General features: G+C 42.5%; 1 protein-coding gene across 5 annotated transcripts in view; it reads right to left on the bottom strand.

The window, feature by feature from the left end:
* PALM2AKAP2 (PALM2 and AKAP2 fusion) overlaps window positions 1–27,891 on the bottom strand; it is a 330,921-nt gene that overhangs the window by 176,914 nt on the left and 126,116 nt on the right. For 2 of the 5 annotated variants that reach the window (XM_045882883.3, XM_054509339.2), the window contains exons 6-7: window positions 27,278–27,379; window positions 16,206–16,901 (exon numbers count right to left, since the gene is read on the bottom strand). The exons of 1 other annotated variant lie outside the window; for it this stretch is intronic. In XM_045882883.3, the coding sequence (XP_045738839.1) occupies window positions 16,206–16,901; window positions 27,278–27,379 (798 nt within the window). The remainder of the gene's footprint in view (window positions 1–16,205; window positions 16,902–27,277; window positions 27,380–27,891) is intronic. 2 more of the 5 variants (XM_045882884.3, XM_045882881.3) reach the window with 2 other exon arrangements.

Genomic DNA, 27,891 nt, shown 5'->3' with positions numbered 1-27,891 from the left:
GGACACTTGTCCCATCTTTCCCTCAGAGTCTTGGGAGCCAAGAAGTGGCATTAAATCATGATTATGGTTTTTGACCCAGAGTCTGGGTAAAGTTAACTAATTTAGAGAGAAAAGATGCTGCTTCTGATCCATTTCTGGAACTAGAAAATGAGTCTTTCATCATAGGAACACAGAGGACCCATGGAAAGTCTCAGCATGAATAAGGGGAGCAGGAGGACAGAGGACAGAGGGGGCTGATAGAAATGGAGCTGAGGCAGACACACGGGGAATGTAAGATGAAGGCACTTGAGCTTGGCCAAGCGTGATGATTATGACTTCACAAAATGTGGAGAGGAAAAGGGCTATTCTAGATGTGTACCAGACAGCATGAGCAATGCAGGGGGTGAGTGTGGCCAGTGAGAGGCAGGTCTGGACTCCTGAATTGGATAGGAGACTTTATGTTAGGAACCAGTGGGAACTCACCTGTGGAGGAGAGGGGCAATGGAGGAGAAGGTGTTACATTTTTTAGTAAATTCTGACTTTCAGAGAGAAGAGTCTGGTCTTAATTCTGGAAGGAACAAATAAAGCAGCAATTCTCTGTTCTTGTCAAGTTGGGCAGTGCCTTGGTGATGACTTGATGGAGGCTTCTACACGTGCCATGAAGGATACGATACCCGCCTTAGCCTCAGGAAATGACCTGAGAATTCCCATTTCTTCTCCCAACATTCAGCCAGGGGAATTTTCTCCTGAGAGATGAAAAGACCTGAAACCAAACTATCTTCAGCTGAACTTCAGCCAACTAACCCCATTCAACTGGGAGCTTCTGTGACTGGCATTTTATCTACTGCTTCTAAAGCTCTTTGCATCAACACAAACACACTTATGCTTAGTTAATGGTCTGTGGCATACTGCAGAGCATACAACGTGGCCCCAAGAGACAGAGCTACGAAGGAGCAGAACTGATTTATTGATTTCAGATCCAGTTACACTGGACATTAAGCTATGGGGAACAAGGGAAGGAGCTTGTATTTTACCCAGAGCATCCATTGTCTAGGGGAGAGAAGCACTGTCATTCTGTGGCTCAAATATTTAAGGTTCTTTTGGAGAGACCATCTAGAATGGTTGAGTAGTGGTATGTGGCTGTTGCACTCACCTCCCATGAGCCTCTTAGGTGGGTATTTACCCACTCTCCAAGACTCTTGGGGTCAGGAAAGAGTGGGGCATGAAGATGTTAGGCTTTAGCTCCTAGTAAGGCCAGTTGGTTTAGATTTTTAAAAAGGAATCCAAACTCTTGTTTTCAACCATGGAGGACCATAAGTCTTGGAAAATCAGGTGTTCCCCTACTAGATTTTATACACAGGAAAATGGGCATCAGATTTCCACTGGGCTTGGAAAGACCCTGAAGGAAGGCAGTGATAAGGGATTTGCCCAGGGGCTCCTCAGAGTCAGGCCAGAGCCACAGCAGACTGCTGATGTTTTGGTTTTAAAAGGCCAGAGATTTCTGGACCTTTGAGGAAAAACACCCCTCCCAGCTTGGTGTATTTTTCTTTTCTTTTTTCTCCCCCCCTCCCTCCTTCCCAGTCCTCCCTCCCTCCCCTCCTTCCTTCCTTCTTTCCTTCCTTCCTTCTTTCTTATAGAGAAAGACTCCTGATATTAACATCCACCTAGAATGTCACCCAGAACTGCCTTAACAGTCATCTAGTAAAATTACTCATTTTATAGATGAGAAAGTTGGGGCCAAGAGAGGAAAAAGGACTCTTCTAAGTCATACAATCAATGGCAGAACTAGGACAAAGTCCAGGCCATGGGTCCCTTCACACTAAAAAATGCTGATTGTATAATTTCATGTTTTTTTCTTTTTGAAACAGACCTAAGAAATTAGAATTCAGTGGTTTGGTTAATAAAGAAGAATCATGTCCCACATTTTACAAACTGAATTGCTCAAACAAAGGGGAGAGAGAGAGAGAGAGAAATACACATTCAGAAATCTATGCTAGATTGAGTCCTCTAGTTTTGTCTTATTTTTCTCTTGACCCGATTTCCCTCTATATTCTTTTCTGCTGTGTCTTTTCCTATAAACTGCCTCAAACACTTTCCTTTTGTAAGGGGAAAGAAAGGAGAAAGGGAAAGAAGAAAGAAGTCTTTAGAATATTCCTAATAGGAGCCGTACAAAGTATTATACTCATTTTACAGAAGAGGAGACTGAGGTTCGGTGAATTGAAATCAATTGTCCAAGAGTACCCAGTTGGCCAAAGACAAACCCAGAATTTGACTTTGGTCTTGCTTCCAAAGGCTCCTTTTCTTCTTGGTTTTGTGAGTTGAGACAAAGATTCCAACCTAGACCTCTCCTCTGGACCACTCCTGCCCACCCTGGGCTCCTCTGTGCTGTTGTTTCCAACCCAGCAGCCCCCATTAGAATCACTTGGAGTCATTTAATAAATGCCCCAGGCCTCATCCACACCAATTAAATCAGGATCTCTGGGGTGGGGTCCTAGTATAATCCTATTTTTAAGGAAATGTCCCAGATTGTAATGTGCAGCAAGCAGGAAAGGAGAAGCAGAGATCTCCAGCATGGCTCTTCGTGGGAGAACTCACGGGCTCTTTGAGAAGTCCAACTCACCCTACAGGTGGGAGTGCATCTCACATGGACAACAACTCATTCAACAGAAAAGACTAGAGAAGAGAGGAATGAGGAGAAGAGTGAAGAGAGAAGAAAAGGGAAGAGAAGAGAAAAGGAGAAGTTGAGATGTCCCTGAACTTGAGATGGTTCTTCTTCCATTAATATCTTCTTCATCTCTAGTTCCGAGAGTTTTACAGCTTGCATCGACTAAATCCCTGACTCTTCGAGAATTAACCAAGAAAGTCTCCTGAGCAGGCGTCCGCCTGCTAGAGCGCAGAAGGCATGCCGAACCTGAAGGCAGGAGTCCTGCACGGAGGATCCAGACCCTCAGCTCCCCCTCTACCTGGAAGCGCACATCTGATCCTGGAACTTTGCTCAAGTGAGGCGGAAGGAGCCCAATTAGATCTGGCCTCCATCAGTGAAAAAGTGCTTACGCCAGAGAGCTCGAGCTGGAACAGATGTTAACTTTTGTTTGTTTAAATGATGGAGAGCCTTATGGAGACTTGAAGTTGGCTGCAGTATATTCAATTCATTCCTTATGCAAGGCGCAGCGGGGACAGGCACCTGGGGTGACAGAAAGAATTTGAAGTACCCCCCGGACCTGGGTGTGATTACCAGTTCTGTGTCTCTGCTCCTTCTTTCCTGGGGCTTCAGCAAGTCACTTTTTATTTCTCACCCTAATCTTCAAAATGGCAAACTGGGATTTTTTTTTTTTTTAAGATTTTATTTATTTATTTGAGAGAGAGAGAGAATGAGAGAAAGAGAGCACATGAGAGGGGGGAGGGTCAGAGGGAGAAGCAGACTCCCTGCCGAGCAGGGAACCCGATGCAGGACTCAATCCTGGGACTCCAGGATCATGACCTGAGCCGAAGTCAGTCGCTCAACCAGCTGAGCTACCCAGGCGCCCCTGACAAACCGGGATTTTTAAGGGAATATAACAGGGGAAGAAGTGTTTCCAAAATCTTAGCGGTAAATGAACATGGTACTAAATAATACTGAGCCACATAGTGAGAGAGTGATTACCATTTTGGTTCTCTTTCATTCCATCTGGTTATATGAAAGAGATGGAGGTGTATGTCTGACAGCTTGCCAACCTGGTCATTCCCTTCTCTGGCAATGAGAGAGCTGGTCTCAGGTAACTGTACAATTAGGCAACAGTATGCAGCTGGGAATTAATGATGTTGATTCGCCTTTATTTTGACAGTTACTTTTTTTTCAAGTTTATTCATTTATTTTTTTTAGTAATCTCTACACCCAGTGTGGGGCTCAAACTCACGACCCCCGAGATCAAAAGTCTCATGCTCTTCTGCTTGATCCAGCCAGGAGCCCCCCTAGACAGTTACTTTGTATGGCATGTGCTACCTATTTAAGGTAGGGCTACAAAGCTACATTTTAAGTAAATTTAAGTCAAATAAGTGGTTAAAAAAACCAAATAATGGTCCACAAGTAATGTATATATATAGGATAAAAATAATTAAAGTGGTGCCCAAAAGTCAACGTTTAAGAAAAACCGAATTAAGGTATGTGACAGAATCTCGTACTGCGTCTCTGAGTGTAGTTAGGATTTGGTTGGAATTCAGGGAAAGAAGAAACAACTGAACCTGTTTATGTGCTCTGGATTGAAACCACTCTTTAAGACATGGAATTTGAGACTGCATATACTGAGAGTATGGATGGGACGCGTCACACTGACCCCGGACTGCACCTCGCTTCTAAGTTGCCCTCCAGGCTGACCTACAATCCTGAACTGGAAAGAGTAGGTCCACTGCTGATATTTTTAATTCTCAGTGACTTGGAAATGAAAAGAAAGTGGGGAAATACGATGATCATCTTAAATTTGATTAGCCTCTAGTTAAAATTAAAAAAAAAAAGAAAGAAAAGAAAACACTAGATTGCATTGGTCTTTGATGACAAGCCAAGGGAGGAAAGATTCCCATTTCCTCTGTTCTCTGAATTGTCAAATTTCTTGCTGATTGCTTTTCTTAATAAGATAGGGAGTAAACATTAGAGAACATTTCTATTCCATGACCATATAGCCTCGGGAGCATGACCAAAGACCACGAATTAGGAGAGGAGAGAAGACCACATTTAAATTTAAGTATATATGGGATTTGCCTTGTATTTTCCCTAAGAAGAGATGTGAAGCCGCCAGAACTATTCAACTGTTGATTACAAAGTTTTTGTTTATTTTTCCAGGAATGAAGCTTTTTACCAAAAAGCGTATGATACCACAAAGTTCTTAAAACATTACATTTTCATTTAACCTAAGGAAGACAGAGTAGGATAATCTATATACTATAAATTGTTGTAGGAAAAGGATTTTTTTCCCTTGAGTTGTAAATGAGCTCACGAGCCTTGTGATAATCTATCATTATACAAGTAGGTGGGTTTCCCTGTCAAAAAGTAAAAGCACCAGCTACTGAGATGGGTTTTCTGCCCACAGCTTGTTCAAAATTTTAATGCTTCTATCAGATCCAAAACTAAACATAGTATAAAACCTCGTGCTTCCAAGAGTTCAGGAGACTTCATCCCTAGCTCTGGCTCAGCTATTATCTTGCTATGGGTAAGTCTCATCTCCCACCTGGGACTCATTTGACCCAACCATAAAGTGGGTGGATTATAGTAGATTAGGAATGTCAACAGGGGCCAGGCAGATGACATAAACAAAGGAAGCTGACCAGGAGTGAGATAATAGGAAGTGGTGGTGGTGATGGTGAATGAGAGTATAGATCCTCTAAAGGGGACAGGCGGCCATCAGTTCTATGCAATTGTTAGCTAGGGAAACAATCGAAGGACAGCACAAGCCTCTTATCCCTGGTGCTTCTCTCACCTTTAATTTATTCCCTCTTAACATGCTTTTCCCCCCTGACCCTCCTGCCATCCTCTACCCCCAACCTTCTCAGAGTCTCCTAGACTTAAGCCCTCTGCACCAAGTTTCTCAGGAATGCCCATGCCACCCTTGGTTCCTCTTGGCATTGGTCTTCAGTCCTATCCTGGGAGCTGGAGCCTGCATATCCTGGGACATCTTGCCTCAGTTGTATGATTCTTTCCCATGGGCTTGATTTTGCCCTACGTAGTTGGACACAACTCTGTGCTCTCCCAGAGAGTAAAGCTGTTCAGCACCAAGGCATGGGGCTCTGTGCATGGAGCTCTTTGCACACCCATACAACTTGGAGCCTGGTGCCTTCCAGTGCTCCCAGGAGGAGGCATCAGAGAAAGACACCCTGAGTTTAAATGGCCTGACACCCTTCTCCAGGGAAGACCTATGAGTCTGAACAAAGAGCTGGTGTATACTCGTTTATTGTGTAAATGTCTAATGTATAGTGGAAACTTGTACAGAATAAATAACTTTGAGACTTTAAAAAAAAAAAAAGACAGAGGCTCTAATATCTAGAGAAGCTGGAAACCCATACTTTAAAAATGAGAATTCTCTTAATATTTTTGGCAATGAATTAAAAACTATTTGAAAGCACTAGGCAGGCAAAATTTATATAACTGAAGGCCAGATTCAGCCTATGGATAGCCATCTTGTGATTTCTGTACTTGATGATCTCTTTCAGATCTGGTAGCCTGAACTCCTAAATAGCAAATCTTTGCTTTTGTGCATCGTCCATGAAGTAGAGGATTTGACACTGTGTGAGAAAAGCAGGCGAGGAGCTGGGCTGCTGGGGAGGTAGTGGTGCTGCCGAAGGGTGACGCAGCCTAGATCCGAAGGCAGGTGCATAATGCCAGCCCTGTTTCTCTTAGCTGTTTGCGACATGGGTGATTTAATAATTATAATAGCAATCCTATCATCATCAGTAACAACAACAAAACCACCTGAGCTTATTCAGAGATGGACACGCCACTCCTAGAGTTTATGGAGTTGTTTGGGCAATTTTGTTAATCCTTTTCCTAAATGGGGAAGGAAAAACGATCAAGCGGTAATGAACAGAGAACAGCGGGTGATTTTACCCTCTGCTTTTCTTTTGGGATGGAAGTCGGCAGAGACACCTCCCAGCCTCCAGGGGGCGGTGATATTACAGAGCGTTTGCCTGAGTACGTAAAGGTGCAAAATAAGATCCGGTGCCATTTTCTGGGTTTTTTTGGTTTTTTTTTTGCATAGACGGTTCCATTCCCCAAATCTTTTCTGTGTCCAGCCTTAGCTGCATCCTCAAACCACTTTCATGACATACAGCCTTCTGTATAGAAGTAAGTTAGAGCTGGGCTTGCAATCTTGTCCTTCCCATGCCCACCCCCACCCCAGTTTGTAGCTCTGCTACATTGGGCGAGGTGCTCACTATCTTAGTAACTCCGTTTCCTTGTGTGTAAAGGAGAACAATAGCAATGTCTGCCTCATTGGGTCGATGTAAGATCATAGGAAATCCTACACACCCAAGGGAAATGCCTAGTTCTGTGTTGGTGGTACCGAACCATGTTCCCTTTCAAAGTTCTTATTTTCCTATCTAAATTCCTCCTGCTGTATTTGGAGTTCTGGTCATTTTTTGCCCTCTCTGATGGAAAATGATCCCCAGAATAGAATTATTAGATTGAACTCTATGGAACTGTCAACGTTCAACACTATTGATCTCCAAAATGTCAATTTCATATGGTTCAAGGTAATACAAAAGTAGTCCCAAGGCCAAAGAAGGGAAAAGCGGCTTCCATTTTTACCGGAACAGCCTATACTCTTTACATTTGGGAAAGGTGAACCCTTTGGTAGAGGGACAGACACTTTCTCATCACATGTAAACTAACATTTGTTATCCACTTCCTGCTTACCAGGCACTTTGCGTAAATATAATTTCCTTTAACTCCACAACAGCAATGGTGGTGGATAGAAACACACAGCTCCTGGTGTTTCACTGTTAGTGTGCCCTCGGTTATGGGATGTGTAATGTGCCATTGTGGTTCCGGCCCACATGTCCACACCCGAAAGAGTATTTCAATTAACAAAGAAAGTAATATAAAGAAAGCCCTGCCTTCACTGTATAGGATGGCCCAGACAAAATGTAGTTCCACAGACGTTTGGATCAAATGCTCAGATATTTAGGGACCATCCCCAGTGCTGCTGACAAGGACGAGACGTCCTTGTACTTCTTCAGCTATCTACTGGTTGAAACTCTTGTTAACTCGGCAGTTTGAGCTGTTTACAAGGCACCATTCATGCTTTAAACTTTCAAGTTAACTTCCATACATAAAGACATGAAAAACAAAATCCACTATGGAACCCAAACAGATGAGAGCTCCCCAACTGATTTCTTTTACTCCATATCCTCAAAGAAAACAAATTTCTATGACAGTTCTACAGGTGGTATCACCTGTCCATTCTATCATATAATACCTTTTCAATATTTTTTATTGAGTACCTACTATGTGCCAGGTCCCATTGGAGGCCAGGGATTAGCACACTACAAGCCTGAGGGCCAAATCCAGTCTACTGTCTATTTTTTATACATAAGGTCTTTTGGAATGTAGCCACACTCATTCATTTATGTGAAGTGCATGGCTGCCTTCTGGCAGAGTGGCCTAGCTGTGACAGAAATCATCTGGCCTGCAAAGCCAAAATACTTACTATCTGGCCATTTCCAGAAAAAGTTTGTTGAGCCTATTCTAGATAGAGAGGATACAGTGGTAAAGAACAATAACCAAGTCCCCATGTGTCTTCAAATGCTCCTGTTCCTAAGACTACAGTGCATGAATACTTACTGCCTAAGGGGCAGCCCACATCTGACCCACGGGATCACAGTCGATGCCACTGCTAGGGGCTTGCAAGGAACAAGAAAAAGGACGACAGGTGTGGAGACAGATGTGCAAGAGCAGGTGAGAGAGAGGAAGTGCTGGGGAAGTGCATTAGTGTGGAAACCAGCTGGAACAGGCAGGCCACAGGGATGCCCCCTGTGGGGCCCCCAAACCCACGGATGGGCCAGGAACCACATGTATCAGAATCACCTGGAGACATTATTAAAAATGCAGGTGAGCAGGCCCCACCCAGGAACCTGAATCTGAGTTCCAGAGGTGTGACTGAGTCTCCACCTTCTTAGCGGGTCCCCCCCACCCCCCGCCCCATGTGATTCTGAGGCACGCTCCAGTTGGAAAGGCACTGGGTTAGTGTTTAGTGTTAGCGAGCGGTCGAAGGTGCTCCCGAGGTGGTCTGGCCCGAGATCCACTCGTGGCAGGTGGGAAGGGAAAAGAATCGGGGCACGGACACACAGAGGTAGATGCAGTGAAAAGGCAGTTTATTGTCTATTCATACTGTACAGAGGAACAGAGAGAAGCCACAAGGACAGCATTGGCTGTCACTGGCAGTGTTATTTCTGAAGTCGGAACAGTCAAAGTACACTTCAGGTTACAAAGTACAGCAGCTAGCCCAGTAAGTCTACTTCAGAGTCAGCACGACAGGCCCCCACCCCACCCCCCAACCAACCACAGAAATGGAAATATTTACAGAGATGTCACTCACCCCGAGTGAGCTGCTAAAGCTGAAAATTCCATCAACAACCTACATTCACTGAAAAGCTGCATCAGACACAACATTTTCTGGAACCCCTGTGTGATTTCAACTCTACTAAGTCAGGAGCTTGAGAGGAGGGAAGAATGTCCCAGAACCCCGCAAAGGATAGGACTCCTTCTGCTTGCCTGAATAGGATATCACGGAATTGGAGTTGGAGTTGCACACAGAACAGTTCGGATCAGGCCATTGCCTGGTGGCTTCTCTGGATGTAAAGACTGGTTGCAAAACCAAGGACCCGGATGGCTCCCTGTCCACCTCATCTCAACACTGTGAGGCTCCCGTGGTGAGATACGAGATGAGAGCATATCAACTCTCCCTTAGCACCTTCAGGCATCTGCATAGCTCTTTCATTCTGAGAGCTGTCTCCATGACCCTGATGTTCATAGCTGGGCTTGAACTGGGCCTGTTGGAGGGATTCTAGTGATGATGGAATTGAAATGACTTGCATGGGAACCAGACAGGTTATTTTTCTTCACTTGGAGAGAATGCTTATGACTTTGCCTTGTTGGAAAAGGCTCTTGGTCTTTTAGGGTCATAGAAAAAGGGTCCATCTGGGGCAAGGACGCTACCTGGGAAGAGAGTCTAACAGGGGTGGTGAGCAGACTCTGAGGCCTAAGCTGCTCTGTCCATCAGACAGAGGAACTGGTGTGGGTGAAGATCTTTAGGAAACTGAGTTTGATTGCAGTGGAAACTTGGGAGCTTGGCAGAAAATTGGGGGGGGGGAATCCAAGAACTCTAAAAATACAGAATTTCATTAATGGGTAGATAAAGATAATTCTTTTCTGTGTCTACTTAACTCTGAAAATGTGGTGCAGCCCCATTGGTATTTACAAGGCCAATAATACCTCCTAAGTTTTATATTGTTGGTTTATACATTTAGGTATAAACCGTAGATGGCCAGAGGCTTCTGACTCACCATTTTACCCATATCATTTAGATGTACCATAATGAGTGGTCCCTTAACCTCCAATGAAGTGATTAGTTCTTAAATATGTGAAATAGTTGGACTTTGATCATTGCCGGGGTTGGCTTACAGTTAAAATGGCTATCCCCTTCCAAAACATCATTATTTATCATTAAAGGTGTAGCCTAGAGAGCTATCAAATGACATGGTTTACCTAATGACAGGCATAGAAAGCTTGATCTTACAACCTAGGTCTGTTTGGAAACACTGGATTTCATGCAGTGGAGGCACATGGGCAGGCCACAGGACCTTGGATCATGCCCCTCAAGGTCTGGGCGTGTGCTACAGAACTCACTAGAAAGTTACCTTAATGGAATGGAGAAATAACTCAATCAAGGGTGTTTTCAAACTCAAGCTTCATAATGCATATAGATTTCATTATAAAAATATCATTCCTTAAAAAAATACATAAATGTAAAATATTACATTTCTAATTACCACTCCTTACTCCCACCCCTGTGGTACTCGTCTTAGACTATCATGAATGGGCACACCTCTCAGTTATGGCTCAATCACACCATCTGAGCCCATCTCTCTTCCTTTTTCAAACTATGACACTTGTGCTTAAAAATATGCTCCCAGACCCAGAGAAGGGGTCCACAAGTTCCCCTCCTTCCCTGTGAGAAGGACTGCGGAAGATCATATGCTGCCTGTGACCTGCCCAGGAATGTCAGAGCATGATATTCAGACCCAGCTGAGAACATAGGAACACGCTTGGTTGATAGATGGGCATAGACAATGTCCAAGCTATGTCCACTTTATTCCCCTTGGGCCTGACCTGCAAGGTCCTGCCTCAAGGCTCCTGTGATGAAATTCACAGCTCTGAAGCAGTCTGGGTAGGGGTGGGGAAGAGAATGTTGTGTTAATACAGCTTTGGAATACAACCTGCGTTTTGTTTTTTGTTTTTTGTTTTTTTAAAGGACAGAAAAGAAGAACATAAACAGCAATGCTAAGGCAAACTTTCAAATGGCACATCAGAACTCTGTTTTTGTCATTCATTTTGTTCACATCACAAGGCAGATACATTCTGTAAACATACATACCATACAGTACAGTAACCATAGGAAAATAAGGAGAAAGCCACCCTGTAATTCTTTTCTTTCTGTATTTCTGTTCTTTCACTCCAGAAGGACTGCCTGAAGTCTAGGGAGAATTTTATGGTTCATGAAATATACTTTTCTTTTCATAAAAATGCAGTGACTTGCAAAAAAGAGCCCCCCGTTGACTAGGAAGAGGCATTATGGGGAGAAGAGGACCATTTACCCCTCAACCTATAGAAACTTAGAAAATAGTCACAAAATCTAAAAAAGTCATTAATTTTCAGGAAACATTTTGGTTTCCTGCTTAGTAAAAGAGAGCATTGAAAAATTGTTTTTGTTTTTTGTTTTTTTTACAAAAGTTAAGGCTGTCCAGATCTTTGATGCAGAAAGCCTGCGATCCCCAAAATTACATCTTATATTTTCAAGTTGAAAGCAAGGTTTCATGCAACGGTTCTGACTTTATGTTAGATTGGAGCAGAGAGGGGAAGCAGAGGCCTATTTAAGTCATATAAAAATTAAGGGAGGTGAGTGAGGCTGGTCTAAGGATCCCCAGGGAAGTTGCCTTTGGAAACTTTCAGGATGTAATCTTTATTTTATATTTTTCTACATTCAAATAATAAGCATTTTGGTTTTTGTTAAAATGGGAATTTTATCTTAGAGTTCGCAGAAGCTATGAAAATACAGACACATAATTGCATTGTGCTCCTCACAAAAGCCTGATTTTTCTTTGTCCCTAGAAAATGCAGGCCAGTTTTCCTGATAAGACCGGAAGAAGGCTATATAATGAAAGCCAACTAGCAGCGAGAATCAAAGATCTCATCTTGCTGGTTTCTTGGAGCTGTTTTGGGATATATACCATGACTCTGTTTACCTGCGGGTTGTACCGTCCAACAGGACAAAGGATATTTGCTGGTTCTACCCTAATCAGTGGAGTTCTATATACCTTGATACATAGTAAATTGAGGAGCTTCTAAAAGATTGCATATTTATGAAGTTTCAAAACTATCTGTGGTTTCCATAACTGAAGGTGCATGGTGTGGAAATACAACTTAAAACTGCTTGCCTTGGCATGGTTTTTACTGTAAACAAAGTTAACCCTTTGGGAGATGAGACTATTCCCACAAGGAATGGGCCCTTTGGTGAGCGGAACTCCACAGTGGGTCCAGTGACAAAGAGAGATGGCTGAGCATCTAGATATTTTGTCTGTGTTCACCTGTGTTTTAAATGGACAGGGCGAATGCTTTTTAAAAAGGAAGAGCTGGTTTAGTGGTTCGATTTTTGCCTCTGTCACCATATTCCCTCCCTCCTCTTTCGCTATCCATTGGTTCACTGGCATTAAATAAATGGTCATTTCAAGGGTGTTCCGTGGTCCCTTGAAATGAAATTCTGCAGGAAGCGAAGAGAAATGAGCTGTTTTCCTACTTGGCCTGAACATTTTGCTCCGGAGAGGATACTGTACCTTGATGTTTTTTCCCCTTTTATAAAAAACTTAACCCTAACCAAAACAAAACATTCTACTTGTATGTAGGAAAAAACATGTTTATGACCAGGAAGTAAAACGGAGTTGGTGGGAATTTAAAGCTATACATGTACATTAACAGTTCAAAAAGGAGTCGAATCTAATGAACTCTAGAATTTGAGTTTCCTGAAAGTCTTTGAATACTTTTAGGTTGCTCAGGAGGCTTAAGGATACCATGCTTTGGGTTTGGCCAGAAGGGAATTCCCTCGCTCCTCATCCTCTCTACACCCAGTATTAAGTGACATCACTGGACACTATCAAATCACTTTTAGAGGCAACAAATTTTGCTTATGGAAGGAATTAATAGAATTAAGGGCAAAAGTGGTACAAGGTAAAAAAAAAAAAAATTCCCCTTAGTTTGTCCTATTGCACATCAAAGAAAACAAAGGCAAGGATGTACAAGTCATCGAGATTTGTCAGGATATGTAAGGTTAAACTTTATCATTTTAACCATTAAAAGATCTTTAGTTCAATGCCACTGAAAATCTCTAACAAATGAAATATCCCTCCTTTCCCTCTTTCTCCTCTTTCCATTTAAATTGGAACTGGATATATAATTTTAGAAGACAATCCAACTAACCATTGGCTCAAAAAGACCATGGTCTTACAGCTTTGTTACTGGTTCTCTAATTAGGTTATGTAAGTCAATACCCTGTATTTTTGGAAGGTGTGATACCATATATAATAAAGTTTTTACAGAGAGAATAATGGCAAGGAAGGCAGAACGTTCTCCATCACGACATTGAGGATCTGTTCGTTATGTAGTTACTTGTTGCTGTAGGTGAGATTATAGGTCTCATCCTATAAAAGTACTGGCTGACCCTAAATCCTCTATTTTGATAGGAAAATGATGCAAAATAAGCAAATATATGCCATATTCAAACAAACCATTTACTATGGCCACATATCATTTTAATAAAGGTAACATGTCTTCCTTTAAACCATTAAATGATAAGCTTTAATAGTAAAACTATAAAGAGACCTCTAATTCATATAATTTGCTAATCCCTATAATGATAACTGATGAATGAAAGTGCAGATTATCATTGGTCTTCCAGATCTGCTGTGTAGGGTTGCAGTGAGAGGGGCAGATCATTTTCTTCATGAGGAACTAGCTCACTACGGAAGGACGGGTAGGTCATTTCTGGAACTTATCTGTCCTCAAAGACTGATTCTGTTTATCAAACAGCAAGCTCAAGGGTTCTACATTCTACCATTCCACTCACTAACTGTGCTTTTAAAAACTCCTATTGGATCATTGTAATCCCTAAGTGAGTAAAAAAAGATAAATTATGGTAAGCTTTTAGATTGTTTCTTTATTAAATAAATTATTAAAATAATAGATTGTCCAAACATTGAAACTGTTTTCATTTTCTACGTAAATAGGTTTATCTGGCACGTCATTCTCTTCGACATTTAAATGAAGCGTAAGTGACCATTGACTGAGGAGCGTGAAGCTGAGTGGGGAGATTTCTAGGAAGAAAAACCAGATGCTATTCCGAGATAAGACAGCAGCTTTACTCAACTGCAGCTGCTTTGGTGAACCTGAGATTATTTGGAGGGAATCCCCTCTACTATTCAAAAGCAAGCCATTGATGGAATCATCTTAGGAGGCAGAATTTAGCTCCTTTATTTGTTCCTTCTTAACTTTTTTTGCTTACCTATTGGTAATAAAGTGACTTACTTCGTGCTCATTGAAATATAATTTGAGAGAAATTAACTTTTAACAATAAAAATGTCATTTTTCCCCCCTTTCCATTTGGAATAAATATAAGTTCAAGCCAAGAAACTTATAATATTAACAGTTAGATTTAGCACTAAGAAAGCTATTTAGGACAAATTTAGTTGGTTCCATAAAGAAATTCTCTCAAGACTACCTTATTTTTTTCTTGTCTGCTTTCTACAGAGGCTAGACTTGATGGAGCATGACTTACTGTATAGTTTTTTAAAACTATGTTCTATAGAACATAGATATATCTTGTGAGTGGTTTGCAAGAGTGCTGTGAACATCTGGGCAAATAACTTCAAGTTAAGAGATCTCTGTTATTAGAACCAGTTAAAATGTTACATCTTTATTTTATTACTATATTATTTTTTTTTTACTCTATTGCTTCCCTTTGGTTTTACTACACATTGGTTGCTTGCTTTGGGAGAATGCTAAGAATTTATTTAAAGAATTGTTCATTGTGGTCTAGATTAAAAAAAAAAAACAAAAAAACTATTCTTTGATGTACTGAAATCTCCAGAAGTTTAAGAAACATGCCTTAAGAAGCTCAGCTATGTGCCACTCAGTTGGTACTTGTGGAATGAGTTTAAGTACTTAATGTGGAGAAGACAGGTCTTTCTTACACATTTTTTACATTTTCAAACTTATTTTGAAGGGTGGATAAACCTACATCGTGACGTTACGGGAAACATTCTCTTTCTCATGGAGACAGAAAGAAAAGAGTCCAGAAGTAAGGCTCTGTAATCAAGTGGGCAGGGAGATGAACAGGTAAATTCAGTTCCAGCACCGACCATCCACAATGAAGTGGAAACTTGGCAGCAACCACGGTAGGTCAGAAAGACTGTTCTAGAAATATGGTCACTGCAGAGATACTCCTCAAAATGATTCCTTCGTTGAAAATAGATTAACATGATCAGAAAATATCCGTGAAAAAGAAAACAATATAAAAATTTACATTTTTTTTTTCTGAGAGAATAGAAGCAAGGCTCATGGATATGCCTAAGTTTAGAGATTACTATGAATGCTCAAAACAATGTTTGCTTCATGTCCTTAGAAAATTAAAAATGGTGCTTCATATATAAAGGGTCCATCAGTTAAGCCACAGAAAGAGACGGCTGCTGATGGGCAGGTTACGGAATCAGTCCTACATTTCAGCTGTGACACGCACTGGGTTCCTTTTCTTTTACATCAGACTTCATTTCAGTTTTAACAGGAGGAAAGCCATAGGTGCACAACACTGTAATCTGGAAGCTTATGTAAGGCAGCAAAAAGCATCACCCTAGATTGAACAGACTAAGTAAGGTCCACTTTTGGCCACACTAACAACCAGCTGGAGCCAACAGCATTTTGCCACACACGATATAAAAGCAAAGATCCACAGCAAGGGAAGCAAGTGGGAAGCCAGCGACGTGGTGACATGTGACTACGTTATAGGAACACGCTACAACATGAAACCCCCAATGCCGTGGGTTCAATTCCAGTCAAGTGAATTAAGGCTACTATAGAACGGGCTGATGTGAAGAGTCCATTCCAACTGAGCAGTAAGAAACTGATTCACTCTTGAAGACACAAGGAAAGGTTTAGAGGAAAAGCAAGTTCTTGGAAAGATTGAAGCATACACATGCACGGTGTCTCTCAGGTGAGGAAACTGGAGAAAAATGAAAGGGGGAGAAAAATAAGAGAGACCCAAGCAATCCAACTGCGAGGCAAAGCAGGTGTTTGCTTCCAGTTCACAGTATTGCAGTTAGTGGTACAGTGAGGTCTACGGAAGTGGTAGAGAGCCCAAAGGCTGCCCAGAAGAAAAGGGAAGAAAGAAGTGGTCACATGACAACACAGCATTGACAGCGCTTTTTCTTTTGGGTACCTGGGGCTGGCTCTGTGGCCAGACTCTCTTCCTTTCCTTCTGGGGATGAGGGCTCTGTGGTGTCTGAGATCAGCCTCCCGGACACAAGCTCGGCCGCATTCCCATCGATGGTGGACACGTCTGTCACTGTCTTCTCCCTCAATGACTTCTCATCGTCTTCGTCAATGAGGACCAATTCCGCCTTGATGGTTTCATCATAGCCTAGCACCTTCTTTGTCTCCTCTTCATCCTCGATATTTTGGTAGCCCATGAAAATCATGGTGACTGGTTGATCCAAGTTGGCCTCGGGCCCTTCAGTGCTGGGGGCTTGGGGCTGCTGCCCTGGGGTCCCGGAAGAATGATCTTTCCTAGACTTATGTACCATTTCTAACTTGGCTTCTTTGCAGAGCATGTGTTCCTTCGGGTGGCCGAGGCTCCCGTCTGCGATCACAGTTCTTTCTGACACGTGCCCTCCTCTGAAGCTTGATTGTCCCGCCTTCTGAATAAGCGCTTCTACATCCTTTGAGCTTAACTTGTGCACTCCATTTTCTACCACAGTGCCTCCTGAGTGCACCTCATATACTACTTTGGTACCGTCATCATAGACTTTGACTCCTCTCTGATGGACCCCCTCTGGGCCAATGGTGGATGCAGAGAGAATCTTGGTCTCTCCTGTTTGTTTGTCTTTCTCCACATTAATTTCCATGGCGTACACAGCTTGAATGAAAACAAGAGAAAGGAAGTGCATGTTACAACAAAAAAAGCCAGTGAATGGTTAATTGCCAAACAGACAAAAAAAGGGTTTGTGCCCTTTCTAGTCTAACTGCCAAGCATCTTGAGTGTTAGAGTGAGTGCACAGTGTGGACAGAGGTGGTTATATATGTGTTTTAACACAGCAGCTTAATGCACTGGGAAACCAGATGTGCAGAGTTACCGTATCTCAATGGCACTTACACTTTTAAGGAAGATCTGCTAACGTAAGACCACAAGCGACTGTATAGATCCAGTGTAATGAATTCCAGGGAGGCTGGCAACATGCAAGTTTATTTTGATTGACAGCTTACCCTAGGCTTATAGACAATTTTAAAGGTCTTGGCTAAGAAGATTGTAATTCCAAAATCTTAAATCTTTTTTTTTTTTTAACTCTTTCACTAAGCGTTCTACTGTTTTTTTCTGCATTTCCTTTTACTGTGAATGGAGAATATGCAAAGGATTTTGCAGGTGGGGTGTGGCTATTCTCCACTGTACTGTAAACTAGGCTGTTTGCAGGAACTGAAGTTACAAAAGCAGTCAGGTTACATGCTCTGAGTACTTCGATCACTGAGCTGGGTTTCTGTAACAAGAACTAGAAAAAGAACAAGATGGAGGTAGTAGTGTCCCATGGCACTGGAATTTGAGGGTGATGATCACAGAAAGCCTCTTTCTTCAGCCATGCACACAGTGCCAAGTCCTCGTGACTCTGCCCCACATCGTCTTTCTCCTCGGTCACCTTCTCTCTCTTCCACTGCCACTACTCAATCTGAGACACTATTTCCGCTTCCCTAGATTATGGTAAGGGCTTCCTACCAGCTCTCCCCGTCCAGACTAACCCTCTCCAACTCATCCCAAATCCTGCCACCAACCTGGCTTCCTAAGGACCTGCTCTCCTCTCTTCTATAGTCTTGTGTGACACTCCATCCTCTCCAATCCATTACCTCCGAGGCTCCCTGCGAGGCACACATTCTGGACGCTAGGACACTGAGCATTGGTCCCAGGAAGCCAGCTGTCCCCAGGCACGCTTTCCCTGGATGATCCATGGATTACATCAACCTCCACAACTTCAACACTGAACTCAAAAGTGGTCACATGACAACACAGCATTGACAGCACTTTTTCTTTTGGGTACCTGGGGCTGGCTCTGTGGCCAGGCTCTCTTCCTTTCCTTCTGGGGATGAGGTCTCTAAAAACTCCCCCATAGTCTTCTTGGTTTTAAATAGTACCAGCACCACATAGTCTCTCAAGCGAGAAGCCTCAGAACCACACCTGATTTGTCTTTTCTTCCTAATTTCTTCCACAGCCAAACAACTATTGTGAGCTACTAATTCCATTTCAGACCTCTCCCCATGTACCTCCTCACCGTTGCCTCGAGCCAGGCCCCCTTCTGCTCTCCGCACAACAGCTCTGCCCCAGTCCCACCTGCCACTTCTCAGAGTGGGGGCAAAGGTAGCCCAAGGTTTGTTTTGAAAATATTATAAAAAGGAAATGGGAGGGAGTAGGGAAGGGAGGGAGGAAGGAAGGAAGGAAGGAAGGAAGGAAGGAAGGAAGGAAGGAAGGAAGAAAAGGCAATTTAAGAAAGAGAAAAGGAAAAAGAAAAAGAACAAGAACAGGTGACAGAGACCATATGTGGTCTACTCTGTCTAAAATACTTACAATCAGGCCATTTATAGAAAAGCCTACAGACCCTGCTAGCTTGTGCCCCATCCCGCCCATAGAACCTTCTTCGCAAACCCTCTGTGGGTTCCTGTGTCTGTATAGGAGAAACTCTAAACTTCTTAGCTTGGCATATAATTCTCTTGGGAATTTGTCTGCAACTTCCTTGCTAGGCTTGTCTCTCTGCCCCTCATTCCATGTATACTCCAACCATAGCAAACTTTGCACTATTCCCAGAACTCAGCATCCTTCCCTGCCTGGCTTGCCTTTCCCATGGGGGCATCTCTGGTTATCATCATTTTTGAGTCCCTACCTCTTTCTGAATACTACATGTTCCCCCAGTGTGTTAAGAAGATCCCAATGATCATTTCAACTGCTCCCCTTTTCTTTAGCACAATCAAATAACACCATCCCACACCTAAACATTTCTTGCTTTTAAGATTCCCTTCTCATGGACTGGCCGTCTTTTGAGAGTTTCTATCCATCCAAATATGACCTATCCATCAATGCCCAGTCAGCTGCCTCCCCACTTCCAGAAGGTTTCTTTGACCCTTCCATCTCTAAGTCTTCTCTCTCTTCTTAAGGCTCTCTGAACTTTTCTAAACCTCTCTGAAGGCACTTAACAATTTCCACTCAGAAGTATAATTATTTGTGGGAATGTTTTATTAGCTCCATCGATTTTTAGGATCCCTAAAGGCTAGTTTTTTGCCTGACATCTTTCTACCATTTCCCCACCCCACCAACACCTACCTTAGAGCCTTTTGCATACACGGTACCTGATATACAAATACCTGTGAAACAAATACTACTAATTGAAAATTCTACTTTGGTTGCCTTAATCTAGGCACAAAGACTTTGTATAACATGACACCAATGAAAAGGTACACACAGTAATTAATGTCTGAACTGGTTAGAAAAACAGCAATGATACTATTCCATCTGCTTGGGTAACAAGATACGCAGTCTGTTCACAGTTAACACTTAACTAAAAAGATGGTGAAGCCAGATCCAGTGCTTGATTTTCCTCATGTCCATTTTGAAAGTTTCACTTATTCAGCACAAAGATCTTGAGTTTCCTTCAGTGACATAGTGAGGCCAACCGATATTTGTCATGGAAGTACATGGGCTCACACAGGATGGTGATGTCAAGAGAAATATTTGTCTCGATTAGTTCCTGATTTCCCACCAAGCGTGTCACCAGAGAAACGGAGTAGGCATTTAAAATTGTGTGTGGACTCCAAAGCCTGCTCTTTAAATATTACGCTTACATTAAAAACACAGATTTGGGTTAAAATATTATGTCCTGTCACTATTAAAACACTCCTGGGACATATTTATAAATAAGGGTGATACTAATGATTGCCAGTTATAGGTACAATATCTAATTATCCCCCAAGCATCCAGTAATATGTGAACAAAATGACACATTGATTTGTAAACAATACAGAATATGGAACAAAACACTTCTATTTTTAGATCCATTGGTGATTGGGTACAAATTATTAACATGGGAATCTTTAGAGATGTTCTTCTTCTGCCCACCAATGAGAATGCTGTCATTGTTGCCCCAGTTTTCCTCTCTCCACCATCCTAACCCCCAACCCTCATTTTGTCTTTGCCTGTTTCCCGAATCAGAGACAAGACAGAAAGGAGGATGAGGAGGAGTTCTGTGCTAGAACAGCTGAGTAGATGCACACAAAAACGAGTTGAGAAACAAGGAGTTCAGTAGGAGAGAGCGTAAAAGCTGCGTGGGATATGGATGGAGAGAGAACATTTTTGTGGTGGTGGAGGGGATATGGGGAGTAAAGAAAAGGACATGTGAGAAGTGCTTCCGGGTGGGGATACGAATTGGAGTCCTTTTAATATCCTTCAGGAAAAATAGATAAAGAACAGAGTTCCTGGGCGCCTGGGTGGCTCAGTTGGTTAAGCGACTGCCTTCAGCTCAGGTCATGATCCCAGGGTCCTGGGATCGAGTCCCGCATCGGGCTCCCTGCTCTGCGGGGAGCCTGCTTCTCCCTCTCCCACTCCCCCTGTTTGTGTTCCCTCTCTCGCTGTGTCTCTCTCTGTCAAATAAATAAATAAAATCTTTAAAAAAAAAAAAAGAACAGAGTTCCTTTTTAGTGTTTTGTGTTATTTTGTGTGATTTTAAACCATATTTTGTTAAATGTGACATGGCTCTGGGATTGAACCACATGTGGCATGGTTTCATTAGGGTGACATATTTGTATTTATATTTACATGTTGTACACTGTTCTTTCAATATTTCTAGAATATGGAATAGAACATCATAGGACATTCTGCCAATAAAATAAGCCTAAATATATTATGCCATAAAATACAACATCCATCCATATTTTTTCCCCCAGATAAAATAAGGCTTCAAAGCAAAACAGATTTGTAACAGATTTCATCAGGGTCTGGCCTCACATGCTTTGTCTATATCCACTCTCCTCTCTAGGAAGGGATACTTAGGTGAACACTTTGAGAAGCTCTTACTTAACACAACGGCAATATTTAGACTTCATGGATAGACATATGAGAATGTTATCAGACATTCAGAAAGCCACACAGGAGGTGTGAATATTTATCTTAAATATGCAGTTTACGAATAAGCATTTTTATTTTGCTCCCGTTCTCAGCCAATAATATTTTAAATGTGAAGCAGGGTGGATATGAACCAGTAGGAAAATGAGACTAACATTTTAAATTCAACACTTTATTTTTGATGCATGCACACAATTAAAAAAAATCCTCCTGCTTTTTACTGCTGCCAAGTGGTATTTCCCAAAGGTCTTTCGCCTACGTCATGTTCTCGTGTCTAAGCACAAAAAATACTCCCTTCTCTTCCCTCAAGCTTCCCCTGGCCACATGGGATACACTACAATTTGCATAGTGAGGAGGGGCTGGTGCTCAGCTTACTGAAAAAGAGTGAGGAAGGGGTGCTGCTGAGAAGAGGGGGTTTTCTGGGGAGCCCTTGGAAGAGATTTTGAGAGAGCCCCATGAACATACAGGAAAGTATGTGAAGAAAAGCTCTCTGAAATTTCCTGCCTTGAGGAAGTTTCTGGAGTCAGAGAAGAAAGAAAGGAGACAGTCTGACGGAAGTCCCAATGACAGGATAACTGAAATCTGGAAGTTTTTACAAAACGATATATTTAATTACTGATTCCCCAACATGACATACTGATGACAATAAGGTTGGAAGGTATAAAGCATTTTTGCTATTCTTTCCAAGAACCTAGACAGGGGAGTAGATGTTCATGATGTCAATGAAGAATAAGAACCAAAGTGGTGAGTTTCTGCAATGAATACAAATGAATGATGGAATTGGTGCTTTGATGTTGGGCCTCTGTGTTTGGTTTACTAGGTCCTTGCCCACCCCTCCATAACCCTCTAGTCAATAAGGAGAACCTTAAAGAAACAGAGGCAGTCTAATGGGGATTGATAATCCTAGGCTCTAGGTTCTGAAAACAACCAGGTGTGGATTAGAGTGGGGGGGCCCTGGGATAGATACGTGCCTAGAAAACAGGGTGAGGGCAGGAGGTGAAGTACTAGGGTCCAGTACACTGCAGAGCCCGGAGACGTGAGTCTGAGCAGCAGAGAATGCTTGATTCCAGTGCAAGTTTATGTCAACGGTTCTAGGTACTCTCTTATTCCCTGTTCCCTTCAGCTTTGGTAAAGAGAAGACAGCTATACAGCCTCTAAGGAACCTAGGGAAGAGGAAAGAAGAGTACCTGACACAAGTGAGGGGCAGGGAGACCAACCACATGATTCCATTTCAGAATCGAGCCAAGAGCAGATCAAACAAGACACTGCGTTCTGTGAAGATGGAAAATTCAATCGTGTTCAATCCCTTGACTCTGGCTTCTAGCAGCTCACTTGCTTTGACTCACTGTGATCAGTGGGAGGAGGTAGAAGGCTGAAGGTCCACATGTAAAATATAAAATGACACAGCCCACTGTCATTAGTCAGTATGATGGGAGGTGTCAGAGAGAGGGAGGAAGACAGTGGGTCTGAATTCCTTATTCAGATGACACCCCATCTTTGGATCTCACTTTTCCCATTGGTACAAAGAAGAGTATCCACCTTTGATATCTTCTGGTGCTGTGCATAGCCTGTGTTGCTCATGACCCAATGATGTGTAAAGTACATTAGGAGGGCAGGAGACAGCCAGATCATGACTATCACCCAGAAGTGAGATCACTGCAATATAATGAACATGCAGTAGCTGGCATCACACCTGGAATGTGGAAGAGAAACAATGCACATGCTTGGCTTATTCAATGAACATATATGCATGTGACCATTTCCCTTTGGGCATATGAGTATGCATATACATATATGCTCACACCTTCTCTTAAGGATGGAAATATAAACTTGGCTGCTGTGATGGAAATAACAATGCAAGTGAGGAAATTAATTCAGAGTGGATCTTCCCTCACATCCCAGCAGTTAGGCAATCTCTAACTTCAAAAACCAGTCATCACAAATTTCTTGGAATAATTGTTTTCCCAGGACACCTTAGTACAAGCAGAAATAAGTCTGCAAAGGTGTGATGTCATGGTTAACAACAGCAAAAGCCAACTTTCCATATCTGATTTTGCTTCCACCTTCTTGGTCAAGAATGATAGTTTTCAGTCTGAAAAGTTCCAGAAAGAATATTGCTAAGAGGGAAGTGAAGCCTGGATGAGTGGAGAAGATGAGAAAATAATGAAGCAGCCAGGGATATAAATGCTCTCAGTGCTTTGGACCCAGGAATCAGTTCCCTTATTGATATATTTGTCTCAAGAATCTTGTACGCTGGGAAAGGTGCTAGAAGCAGACACCTGAAGTTCTGATTTAAAAAAAAATAAGAAGGAAGGAATTACATAAACTATGTAGAAGTAGCTTGACATCTTGGCTGGCTAAATTCTAAAGTTCATTTTCAAAGAGCAGAGACCACCAAGAACCAGGAAGGATTCACCAGGCAGAAGGTATACAGATGAATTTCATTTTCTTTTTGTTCAAGTTCTTGAGGCAATTTAGGCAAAGCCAGAGATAAAGCACATCTGGATCATCACCAAGTCCCTTATATTCCTGTGGACAAGACAGAAACATGTGCCTTGGGTGTCAAGACAATTGCCAGAACTTGTTGCTCATTAAATGATCATGTCCCATAGGTGCCTATTTAGGGTTCTCAAGGGCCAGGAGACCCCAAAAGTGTGTTACAGGCCTCTGACTTTGGTTCCAACTGTGCAATGTTTTCATCAATGAAATGATGAAAAATAATAGAAGCTTGCTTTTCAGATCTGAGATGATACTAAATTAAGAAGGAAAGTGAGGCTGTGAGGTGCTACAATCAATAGTTATAAAAATCCCAACAATAGAGAAGAGCATTTCCTATTTTCAAAACTGTGAAACCCTTTATTCAAATGGAAATCTGATGCAGAAATACAATACATAAACCCAAGGACCGAGGAGCTGCTGTTTCTGAAATGGGAGAGAAAACCTGAGACCCGACTACTAAATCCCTTTACACCATTGCCCTCCCCACCTTTCACAGATGCCCCTCAGTGACCCCATGGGGCCCTGACACTTACAAGGGACAATCTATCAAGAAGAAATTCAACAGTCACATCAAATCTACAAAGGGCAGAAAGGTACATAGCTCATTCTTACTTTTGCCTTTTGAGATTAAGAAATAAAGAAGTTTGTAGGTTCTCTGAACAGGGGAAGAAGTATGCGCACAACTAGGGAAAAAAGACTCCATGTTTCAGTGGAAATGATTCTGGAACAATGACTACACTGGATCAAGGGAATGAGGTTGAACAGTGGCATATGTCAAATGACTCTGAGGCTTTACTTTAGAACCTGAAGCTGAAGGGCCATGGCACCAGAAGAGTGAGTCACATGGTCTGCGGATTCTCGATCTGCTCTGGGGGGAGATCAGCCCACTCCAGAGTATGTGGAACAGCTATCAGCACTGCACTTCAGGGAGATAAGAGACAAAGTGGGGAGTGTTCAGTTGGGAGGGACAAGGATGGCGGAGGGTGTCTCAAAGCAATCTCATTATTTTGGGACAGCTGAAGAGACTGGGGCTGTGGATATTAAGGGGATGAAGAGTGGGGATCTAGGAAAGACCAGAAATGATAGTCATTTTCAAGTAGTTAAAGGGAAATCAACTTTGGTTTGTTCCAAGTGGCTCCAGGGGACAGGATAAAGACTGATGGGTGGAAGATGGAAGCAGACATCAGAGGAAGGACCTCCCAATGGTCAGTACCAATTAGACAGAGTGGGCCTCCTGGAGGGACACGAAACTCCAATCACAAAGGTGTGTGACTGTGGCCTGGGGACCTGTTTGCAAGGCTGCTAAAGCCTGGCTTCATGTTTGATTGGAATAGATGCCTCCTAATTCTAAAAGCAAGGATGTTAAATAAATTCCCAATTATATAGAATCCTAAACCTACCAAACTCCAAACAACCAGAATATTTGTCATAATACTGAGAAATAACAAGTGACATTTATTAAAATGGTCCCAAGGAGTGCCTGGGTAGCTGAGTTGGTTGAGTGTCTGACTCTTGATTTCAGCTTGGGTCATGATCGCAGGGTCCTGAAATCAAACCCTCCATCAGGCTCCATGTTCAGCATGGAGTCTGCTTGTCCCTCTCCCTCTGCTCCTCCTCCTGCTCTCTTTCTCTCTCTCTCTCTTTCAAATAAATAAGTAAGATCTTTAAAAAAATAAAAATTGAAAAAATAAAATGGTCCTGAGATTGTGCAAATTTCCAAAAGGATGTTCATAAAGCAAGATGGATCATGTCCAGGAGAAAGGATTCTAGTGGAGAGTGCCATTATTTGGTGTGCTATCCATGCTCTGTGTAATCACTGTTGGCCACAACTGGTAATGAATCTGGACACCCCATTCCAAAAACAGTCTAGACAAAGGAGTTAACCACATCAAATGCGATTCCTTCCAAAACTCTGCGTGTATGTATTTCCACAGTTAGATACATCTATGCAAATTAGTTCTTCAGTAATAAACAAAAGTACACATCAACTTATTTTTGAAGATTCTGATCACATAATACTTTTTCGAAAATGCATTTGCCATTGGATCATTATGTTTTTGCAGCACCTTCAACTATGAAGGATGCTAGGTTGCGATAGTGCCTGTATTCCCACACGCCCAGCGCTGCAATCACGTTAACACTTTATTCTTGCCCATTACACTCGTTGACTATCAATGCTGCTCAAACCCTTTTGATACCCCTTAAAAATGAGTTGTCACACTGTCCCTATCCTCTCCCGGAGCTGATCCATTAGTTGGATCATATCACATGTCCTGTAAGGTCCAGGAACCTGTCGTGGAGAGGGGCTGAGAGCTGGTTACCCATGCTTATCAGGAACTATCAGCACCCAAATGTCTAATAACCAGCAGAGGGTGTGTGACTCTTGAACGGCTATCACCCTAGTTGACCTCAGAGTGCTCCCTGGAGCATAGGAGAGCTTGCGGCTTAAGCCTCTGCCAGTGATTCTTCAGCTACACAGCTGCAGGCTCCAAGAACTGCTTTCTTGGTCCAGGGACACGTGAACCTGGCCAGGGTCTGACCAGACACCACTTAGGTCCCACCCAATTCTAGAACTCCGTGAGTTAGTATGCAAAAGTAACACGCTAGGATGTTTACGGAGATACCCAGCAGATATTTTATCAGTGCGCACGCCGACCATGTCAACACTTACTTGCCATTTCATGGTACGTTTACATTAAAAGAAGGAGGGACTATTTGCTTCACAAGATATTCAGTTTGGCCTATATAAATGATTTCTTCTGGCTTAAAAGCCCATGAGTGTTTTGTTTTATGCAAAGTGTCAGTATGTGATTTATTTTAGACATAAACTTATCTAGATTATGCAAAACATAATCGGATGTGCCTGTTTGAGTTCACCTACATTGTCACTAACGGTGCAACCCTGGCAATTCATTTTTTCATTTGACCTCTGGCCCTCAGTGCATTTCCGTGTAGAGTAAAAGGATAGGTTTAGAGATTGATTTTTCATGTCAATCCAGTTCTGATTTCTGAGGCACATTCATATTGAACAGAGCAAAGCATAGCTCTCTATAGACTTTATACTCGTAAATGTATTGTTTTTTAAAATCCACCATTGTGAAAAACATTAGCAAGAAACATAGTTCCCTGCCCCCGCCGCCGAATATACCGCAGTAGCTCAGAAATAATTCCAGAAATGGGAAGACTTGGAAATATATATTTATAATATACAAGCAGCTTGATTCCCAAAGGAGTTGGCAACATACTCATACACTTTGAAAATAATATTCCCCAGCTTGCATCATAGCTCATTTGATCTTGCACATTTCCAATATGGAAAATAAAAACCCCTGGAGGCAGAGTACAGATTAACTTTGAGAATGAGGAGAGATATAAAGACCATAAACACGAGAGACAGCCCACTAAAGGCAAGGGGGAAATGCTCTATGATTTTCTCAATATTCCCTCCTATTCAGTCCTTAATTATTCATCAGGGCCTAGTACCTACACTCCGTGGCCTGCAAATCCTATGTCTGAGGCTGGGCTGAGGACAGGGTCCCCAGTGGAAGGCTATCTGGGAATCCCTTATTATTAAAGCTCCGAGAAATGCAGGCCCCGTGGCCAGTCCTGGCATCAAAACCAAATAGCTCCCCAGGACTTACCAGTGGCTCTGCTAGTCCCGTCCTGCCCAGGTGATGGTTCTGCTGTTCGTGAACAGAGGATTGGCAGGTCAGGGAGCTGGGAGGAAATGTAATTTACTGCATCTGGTAGCAGAGAACAGGGAATACAATTAGGCACAGTGTCGGGAGGCCCAGTGGGTTCACTGCCGAAACAGCAGCTTGTCTGCCCTACATAATGGACCTCGGAGGCAGCCACTAAACGAGAGGATCAGGGTAAACAAAGACAAGCATTTGCCCAGTGACTGGTATTCAGCAGAGTAGCTGAGGTAGGAGGGATCCTGGCCAGAGAGCTCAAGCCCCAGGACTGCTCTATGTATTAAAAGATTCATCAGAAAGCTCTAGATTCTAAGAGTACAATGAGTTCGGTGGGGGGGGCAGAGGGGGGCAGGGAAGGGGATGGGCTAATGAGAGCCATTATCAACTTGGTGGGATTGACTAAACATGGGACATCAAACTAGAAATATGCCTTCAACAGTAGTGAAAAATAGATTTGGGGCTCAAAACTTGAACTGGAAATGTAGCTTCAGGTCCCTGATTCATTCAGAAGACCTATTTTATAGACACTAAAAAAAAAAAAAAAAAAGCTCCCAAAGCCC

This window comes from Mirounga angustirostris, unplaced genomic scaffold (assembly GCF_029215605.1).
Source record: "Mirounga angustirostris isolate CCGP_5_RB_7025 unplaced genomic scaffold, mMirAng1.0.hap1 SCAF_15, whole genome shotgun sequence".
Taxonomy (NCBI): Eukaryota; Metazoa; Chordata; class Mammalia; order Carnivora; family Phocidae; genus Mirounga; species Mirounga angustirostris.
Note: the sequence above shows the minus strand (reverse complement) of the source record. Positions and strands in the feature narration are given on the sequence as shown.